This window comes from Corvus brachyrhynchos, unplaced genomic scaffold (genome assembly GCF_000691975.1).
Source record: "Corvus brachyrhynchos isolate BGI_N302 unplaced genomic scaffold, ASM69197v1 scaffold97, whole genome shotgun sequence".
NCBI classification, from domain to species: Eukaryota; Metazoa; Chordata; class Aves; order Passeriformes; family Corvidae; genus Corvus; species Corvus brachyrhynchos.
The window spans coordinates 6,708,279-6,717,164 of record NW_008239758.1 but is presented as its reverse complement, the minus strand read 5'-3'; the positions used below and the strand labels follow the sequence as shown (position 1 = coordinate 6,717,164).

At 43.9% G+C, this 8,886-nt stretch overlaps 1 protein-coding gene across 3 annotated transcripts in view; it reads right to left on the bottom strand.

Moving 5' to 3' along the window:
- Positions 1–8,886, bottom strand: part of SV2B (synaptic vesicle glycoprotein 2B) — a 65,338-nt gene that overhangs the window by 13,823 nt on the left and 42,629 nt on the right. For all 3 annotated transcript variants that reach the window (XM_017742695.1, XM_008640103.2, XM_017742696.1), the window contains exons 3-7: positions 6,114–6,294; positions 5,344–5,495; positions 3,417–3,550; positions 2,565–2,654; positions 353–463 (exon numbers count right to left, since the gene is read on the bottom strand). In XM_017742695.1, coding sequence (XP_017598184.1) covers positions 353–463; positions 2,565–2,654; positions 3,417–3,550; positions 5,344–5,495; positions 6,114–6,294 — 668 coding nt within the window. The remainder of the gene's footprint in view (positions 1–352; positions 464–2,564; positions 2,655–3,416; positions 3,551–5,343; positions 5,496–6,113; positions 6,295–8,886) is intronic.

The window sequence follows — 8,886 nt, the reverse complement described above, 5'->3', positions numbered from 1 at the left end:
CATTTCTGCCCCCACTACAGGTGGTAATTTCACTTAGGCTTGGGGAGAGAGAATCAGTATTTATCTGCTCAGGAGGAGAGCCAAGCGCTTGGGGCTGTGGCTGGTCCCAGAAGCTCTGCACTGCTGGATGACAGTGATGCTCACAGGGGCATTTTGGGGCCTGGCTGGTAACGTGGCAGCTTGCAGGTGCACACATCTGCACAGAAAGTGCAGTCAGGTTACAGCCCTTTGCAAAAAGCAGCGGGTTTTCTGAGGAGAGAATCAGGGTTTCAAGGTACAATGACCTGGAGCAATGAGGCACTGGAGCCCAAAGCCCAAAAACCCCTGTGTGAAGTTTTTTTCTTCTCTTTACCTGTTTTAAAGTAGTCGTGATTCTGACCAGCCACCGCTGGTACCAGGTCCCTGTTGAGCTCTGGATTTCAATAAATTCATCTACTTGCTTTGGAGTTTTGATATAGGAAACCTGGAGGAAGGAAAAAAAGTAGAAAAAAAATTGGACTGAAATTTCCTGGATGGTTTTAAATTCCACTGTCTTCTGGGCAATGTTTAGACCTAATAACCCTTATTATTTTTTCCTTGATAGTTAGTATTAGCAATTAAGATAAGTGATTTAATTACAGCAAGAAGCTATTAACAGAAATAAGCCTTCCTTTCTTCTTTTCATCCATCCCTTCATCTTCTCTCTCTCTCTCTTCTTCCATGAAATACTTTAAGTGCATCATGTCCACTTCATTTTCTCATTTATTGGCTAAGGAGCCTGTGTACTACCTTTTTTCTCTATCTTTAGAATTCCACTACAAATTAGGACTAGGAAATTATAGTAAAAATTACCTCCAAGATCAGCCACTTGTACCCAAACTGTGTCTTCAGGATCTCTTTCTTCAAAGACAACTAGCAGGAATATTTCTTATTCCACATCTTTTAAATACCACTGACAGAACTTCGAATGTGTAGATGGGAATCTTTGCAGCTGAAAATGCATCCTGCCATCAAGTGAGCCCACACCATGCAATCAGTTTGCTTCACCAAAACAGTCTCAATTTTCAGTGCTGAATACCTGAACTGCACTGCTCAGGAAAACTTACAAAAGGGTCCCAGCAAATATTTGCTTAGTAACTTTAATTAAAGGACGTATTCAAGGAAAACAGAACTGTTTGTAAACACATGGAGGAGGCGAAAATTTGCTGAATAAATTTCTGAGTGTGAGCAAGAGCCTTGGCTCAGCTGTGCAGTCTCTGCTTTCCTCTTCCTGGCACCGATTAAATGTCAGATCTGGAAACTGTCCTGATACCAGCTGACTCACCACAAACTGACAACTTCTGGCCTATCAGAAAAACACAAAACCTGACAGTTTGTGCCACACCAGGAGCACTGATCACCCTCCTGTGCCAGCGGGTGTCAGTACATCTCGGCTCAGCCGGCGCGACGCACCTTGAGGTGCGATACCGAGCTCAGCTCCTCCACTGCAGTCATGACTCTGTTGGATGGAGTAACGAGCACTAATGGAGGCTGTACAGCTGCTCCTTCATTCTCCTACTCAGACTCTCATAATGCCCTACTTTTTTGAGATATATATATATATATATTTATATTTGAGCTTCATTTCCAGCTCAGCATTACAGCAAAGCCAGCGATGGATTTAAAGACAACATCTCTCTCACCTTTGCTGTCAGGGCTTGCATCACTCACATGGTTGGTAGCCTAAAAATAACGGGCTCATTAAGTTCCTACATGAACACGCACACAATTGTCATGCTCAGATATGAAATTTTAATTTCCTTGAAGGATCACTCCCAAGGGGCACAGTTTCCTGACAACCCTTCTGAACATGGAGCCTTGCTCGCCTTCTTGATTGCAAATACGTGTTTCACACACAAGTGTATCTCCTTTTTTTTTTCATCCTTTAAAAGCATGTGTGCTCTCATCTTTAAAAGCATAAATCAAGAGTCCTTCCCTGGCTGGCTCACCAGGATTTTACAACTGAATTACAGTAATTTGCAGCTAACCCCAGCATAAACCTTTTCTCTGATTTTACTATTAACGACTCAGCTCTGTGTGACCTTTTTCACAACAAGCAGCAGATCAATGAGTAATAGCCACTCATCCCACTTTCCCTTGGAGAGATTAAAGACTGGGTATGAGGCAGGTGGAGTTTGGAAAGCTCATTAGAAAGTACGTGAAGTTTAATCAGACTTTGATTAGAAGGCAGAATGGAGAAAGGGGTGACTCAGGTGTCCCACATGGCCAATATCTCTCTTATTTTGTTTTAGTCTCTTAGAGCAAACCAATTAAGCATGTGTATAATTAAAATCACTGGTCTAAAGGACATAGAGTAACACCAGGAATGAAGAGTACTCACTGCAATTGACAGACTTGACTAATTCTTGAAAAAACAGACTGGCATCTTAAGTTTAAATGCACAAAATGTTTCTCACAGTCCTTTTTTTCTGATTACTGGGGGAGAGATTACATTGAAAGAGTCCCGAGGAGGAATAAAGTGCTGCTGTGCTGCACTAAGGAAGGTAAGTCCAGCTTTTCTTAACTGATGGCTTTGCTCAACTCACCGTAAAAACCCTCTCTGGCTCACCCTTGGCCCTCATGTTGGTGTCATGAACTTGCTTGAGGATCATCCAGGCTTCATCATGTTTACCAATCTGAAAACACCAAAGAAAAGGAAAGCAAGTGTTCAAGCTTCCAGCTCTGTAATTTATCAAAGCTCAGAGAGAAAGCAATTCTAGAGGTCCAGCATAGTGGAGAAGCACACAGACAAGGTGGGCTGCATGAGACCTGAAGAGCTGAAAGCATGGTTGGTATTCACAGAGTGCAGCATCTCTGTGCTGGAGAAAGGAGTTGTCCTAAAACTGCCTGAGGCAGAAAAGGGGTCAGAGATAGCTATTTAAAAACAAATGAAAGAAGAGGAGATGGATGAGGAGAACTGGACTCTCATCCCAACTCTGCTAAAGACTTGCAGGCTTAACTTGAGCTAGGTATTGCTACGTTTCCCACCTGTGAAGTAGAAATACAGAATACTTGCTTAAGATTTCCAAGGTTTAAGTATTTTTCTCAGTAAAATGTACTTTGACCTTTGCTCTACCACCAGGATTTAGTAGTTCCATGCCCAAACTCTGGGACAAATTTTCAAAGTGTCTTTGTTGGACATATAAAATTCCCATCTCTCACTATCTTCCATCTGTACCCCATCTGGCAGTGACACACTAATCGTCAGTGACTGACCCCATAGTCTGTAATCTTTGGGGTTTAAGCAGTCTGTGGAGCTGGTGTAGACATGTAGGAGTGGCTTTGCCTCTGAGCTTGTGCTCTGTATGTTTGATGAGACAAAGAAAGACAGTGATACATTGAGGACCTGCCATCCTCTGCTGATATCAGACTGCAACCTTTGAGATGAATCATCTTACCTCCAGCAAAAACCGTGGGCTTTCAGGCATGAATTTCAGTGCCACCAGGGAGGCGATGCAGGGCAGAGCACACACGAGTACAAAGACTCTCCAGCTGTGGAAGTGGTACTTGGTTCCCATACTGAACCCCCAGCCTGGAAACAGCAAGAGCCAACAAGTGAAAATACTGACCAAGCATTCTGAATTTTCCTCTCTCATAAGGGCAGGTTGAAAGTTTGCTATTCTTAGTACTGATGGCTCGATAGCATGCTCAGTAGATAGCAGCGAGTTCATGATGTTCATTACAGAAATTGAAACATGCTCAGGTTCTGCCTTTTAAAAAACCTTCTTTTATCTTTGAGTTAGAAATCACCCAGCGATAGGAACAGCTCCGTGCAGCTGTAGGCAAGTAAGGCTGGAAAATGGTACAGGAAAAAGGGCCATAATTGATTGTTTCTCAGTGATGTTACCAAAAGTTTAGAAAGGTTAAATCTCTGATCTGAGACGAACATTAGGGAGGGCTTCTTTCCATCTCCTACATCACATATGTATTTCACGGAAGTGAGCAAGAAAAGCAAGTTTATTTTTTTTCCAGACCTACAAAACCTCAGCTGGGGTTCAAATTTAGAAATATCAAAATCCTAATGCTGCATTTGAGGTCCCCCCTCTCCTGCTTTTTTCCTGGTGTTTGACCAAGTCTGGTATTGCCCTGCTAAGAACTGGAAAGTACAACCTCATTCTCTTACATTGCTCCATTTACTCTCCCTAGGTTCAAATCTCATAAGGACTGTTTAATTCATTTTTTTTCTTTATACATTTTTTATTCACATAATAAGGAAATCATTGAGAAATGGGTTTTGCAGAGGTCTCATCTGAGCCATTCATGGTGTTCTGATGATTTCACAAAGTTCCAAAATAGTAGGTGGAAATTTGGAAATCAAAAAAGAAGCTACAAAAATACAACATCAAAAAGTCATCTGAAAAATAATTATAATGTAAATATCTAAGGGCTTTTTAAAGCAAATGTTGTTGCAGATAATAGAATTATTTCTACCTGACACCCCTGCAGTAAGTTTGCCTTTTCCTTCCAACAATCTCTGTCATATCAATCAAAAGCATGAATATTTCTTCATAGTGAATGTGCTTTAAATGTGCTAAAAATGGATTGACAGGTTAATGTTAGTGGTTTTCTTCATGGGTTTTGTGGACTGTCCTACTTTCCTCAAACAGGATTTTGCAAACAGCTGCTGTCACTGCATACTGGGGGAGTTAATCTTTTCCAGTAGATATTTGCTTTTGGTGTTTTCCTAGGTTATATACATGAGTTACAAGGAACACGTGACATGCAGACTTCTGCTCCTCAGAGCACAGTACATTTCAGTTTACAGCCATCTACGTTTTCATTCCCACTTCCAGCTGAGGGCAGGGAACCCATTCCACTCCTGCATCCATATAGGTGAAGTCAGAAGGGACTTCAGCCCTTCCCATGCTGAGCAGATGTGTCACCAGGTACACAGCCCTGACAGTGTGGACACTTGGCTAAGGGAAAGTACATGTGCTGCCCTCACTGCTATCATTCACAGCATCCAGTAATTCCCTGATTAAAGTCGCTTGTTTTTGATAACTGGGTCAATTTTTGCAATATAATCTCAGTCCATTTGTCCTCAAACGAGCTGACATTTAGATTAAGAGCTCAGGCTCCAACAGTGTAATTCAAGGCATGTATTTGAGGCTTTGGATGGAAAGCAGCCCCATCCAGTCCTACCTGCAGCATCAGCCAGTCAATCATGCAGTCAGTTTGTGAGACCTGTGAGCACTTCAGGTATCTATTCTTTTCAGTGGTGTTTATGCTGGGCTGTGTAAGAAATGTCACTACCTGTGCAGGGGTTTGGGGCGGTAATAGTGGTGCAGGAATGTGGTGGTGCAGAAAGTCAAAAGCACAAATTACCGTAATGTGGGATGATGCTCCAAGCCATTGCTGAAGCATAAATGCCACCAATCATCCAGAACATGCAAAGCCAGCTCAGGTGTTCCCCCCTCTTCTCACGAGACAGAAATTCAGAGAAATAGGCAAACACGATGGGGAGCGTGCCTCCAATACTGAGGAGAAAAAACAGCACATAGGAAAAATGAGAGTCTTCTTCAATGTCTTTATGGTTAGGATTGCATTTTTAATGAGGGAAGGTCACACTCACAGATGGGCTGCTCAGAGGTGAGACTTAGAGGAAAAATGCAAATCTCTCTTTGGCTGGACTGGCCTTTGACATCAAAGATGAACAAGATCCTTCTCATGCTCTAAAAGCTGAATTTCCTGTACAGTTTGTACAAAGCCTGAGTAATACCCTGCTCTTCACTTAAACATCTTCTCTTGTTATTTCATGATCACTCATTTTAGGGAGGCAAAATACAGGCAGGCAATGGAAACTGTTGACAGTCTCACTGGACGCCCCGGAGGTGGGCATTTTTCAGTCTCAGCCACATTTCTGCACAATTTGGGCAGTACCAGAAGAACATCAATGACCAAACTCTCCCACCACTACAGCTCTAAGGATCAAGAGTGAGGTAACACAGCCACACGTCCTAAATGGCAATGCCATCCTGGCTGGGTACCAGGGATGCATCTCCTGAGCAGCCTTCCTTGTCCCACCCCACGTGTCTAAACTGCCCAGCTGTGCTGGGGCTCCTCCAAGCCAGGGGGCAGATTCAGCAGGTACCCACCCGAGGCCTGAGATAAGGCGGCAGAAGAGGAAGAATCCGTATCCCTGGACGAAGGAGGAGAGGAACGCAAAGGCAGCATTGATTGCAAGTGATATGATGAGGCATTGCTTTCTTCCCAGTTTATCAGCAAGGCCGCCCAGCAAGACAGCCCCCACCATCATTCCTAAGTAGACTATCAAGCCTGGAAGTGAGAGAGACAGTCAGCTTGTTAACAGCGTGGAGATAGTGTGCATTGTAGGAGCAGATTTAAAGTGCCCATATGGCAGCTGATGTTGTCCTGGCATAGTGTGCAATAAAGTAGAGATACTCCTACCCACCCCAAATCTCAGACACCAGAAACTCTGTCCGTTGGCAGGATAGTGATTTTCCCATCTTGTGCCTGAGGGCTTGCATCACTTCAGACAATATGGGCATACCCTCCTTTGACCAGCCACATCTTTCCTTCCCAACCTCGCTGCTCACATATCCCCCGCACGTAGGCAATGGCCAGGCATAAGCAGCTTAGGATGCACGTGTCCCAGCTGTGTGCCACCAACAATACAACAGAAGTCTGATGTCTTAACTCCTCTTACCCCCCTGAGTGCAGCAGGATGGAGGATGTGTAGGGAGAGGCTCTGTCAGGCTGCTGTTTATGCTCGGAAAGCAGTGAGAGCAGAGAGACTGATGGAGCATAGCTAAAGCTCTTTGCAGTGTTTCATCTCTTTCACTCCCTGCTTTTCCTGGCCGTATCTGAAAGGATCTGTCTGTTACCCAGACTCACCTCGTGTAGCTCAGCTACTTCCTTCATTACTGAGCCAAGATCTGGCCTCTAACTAAAGGACAGCTCACTCAAGAGTGCAGTCCTGATCTGAAAATCTGAGAAGGGAGAATCTAAGGCTTGTCTGGACAGTTTGCTCTGTAGAGTTATCTCTCTGACATTCCTAAGAAAGATGGATTCTTCTTTTTAACCTGACTTCACTAGATCTTCTACTATGGGATCCTCAAAAGACAGTCTCAGTGACTCATCTAGTGCCAGGCTGAATAGGCAACAATGGGTTTCCACTCCAGGAAGTCTCCCTGTACCCTGCTCAGTTTGCGCCTGCTACTCTCCTGGAGAACACACAGCTGTCCTTGGCTCTTCTAGGCCACTGCTGCAGAAGGGCCACAGATTTTACTGCCTTTTCCTTTATGTAGGTAACAGTGTAAATAGCACTAGTTGATAATGCTCAAAGGTTCAGGAATATATTTTTTCGTTTATTTTATCTACTTTCCAGATGTAGTTCAGAAGAAATTGGTTGCAACCACAGTTTTTCCTAGGGAGCACAGAGGCACAAGAGGGCTGCTCCCAAGAACACCTCCTGCATCGTATCAAACCCCATTGACAGGATTATAGTCTGTGTCTATAGGCTGCACAGTCCTGCTGTGGAGATCCTGATGGGGCCTGACCATGGCTGGATGCAATCCAGATGAGCTGAGCTATTTCCAGATGGAGAACATCTGCTTGCTGGAAAGCAGAACTTGCAGTTCAGGGAGTTCTCGAAGGAAAAGAATGATGCTTGAGGATGTTTGGAGTCTGGGGACATGTCAGGTTCAAGACCCAGCTGAGCAGAGGTTGAAGGAAAGCAGCAGTGCTCCCTGCATCCCTGGCTCCGGGTGAAGGCATTGGATGCTGAGCAAGTAAATATACTCTCTTAATAGGAAACACTCCTATTCACTGGCTGAAGAAATACAGCTGAAAGAAACATTTTTCAGGCATGGTTGACTCTTTGGAGGTTCATTCCTCACCTTGAACCAAGCTTGTCTTCTCTTGAGAGCCAATGCCTTCCCCAGGATCTGTTCTGTCAAACACATCACTTGGAAAACAAGGTGGAGATGAATGTTTTTGTAATTCATTAATGTTTAAACAAAACAATCAGTCTGGTGGCTGAAGGCAGCTCTGTGCCATCCAGCAAAGCCAGCTAAGGGCTAATGCAGAGTTATCTGGCAGCTGATCCCGTCTTCCTTTTGATTACAAATGCCCGCACTTGATTTAAAATGCATTACTAAATTAAAAGCTATGCAGCAGAGATCCATTGCAGCATTTGAAGGACACCTGTCTCACATTGATCAGATGTGGAAAAGTTTGGATTTCTTAAATCTCCCTATTCCACAGTAGGGTCACCTCTCTGTGAGTGATTCTTTTCTATCCACATGATGTCTGATGGGCAGGATTTTTGTGTCAAAGGTAAAAAATCTGTTCTTGTCTATTAAAAGCCTTTGTACCAGAACTGTGGAGTAGGATTTTGCCAATTGTACCTCAACCATGAGCATGTGGCTCTGTGCAGCCTATTCTTTCACTCCCTGCCCTACCCTCCTGATCTGAGCTGTCCTGGTGAGGGGATCTGAAGGTGTGCAAAGGTTCCAGGTTCTGATCTGAAGAGAAGATACAAACACATCTCAGAGTCTGGGGTCTCTATTTCTATTAACTTTGACCTCCAGCTTGTTCACTGAAGTACAAATTACAAGGCTGAGCCAAAGCAAAAACAGTTTCAGTCCAAAACCTTTCTGAAGGAAGGACCTTAACGCAGTGCTGGATGGCTTAATGCTTTTCCCCTGGCTCCTGAGCCACATGTAATGGAGCAAATCTGATGGCAGCCAGCGGAAGGAAGTGATGATGAGCCGTGCATCTACTCACTGGTGCATCACAGACACCCATCTGACAGCAAGCCCTGCCAGCATGCCAGACCCTGATGAGGAAGGAAAAATGATCTGCCAAACTTAATTTTTTTATCTTTTTTTTTTTTTTTTTTTTTTT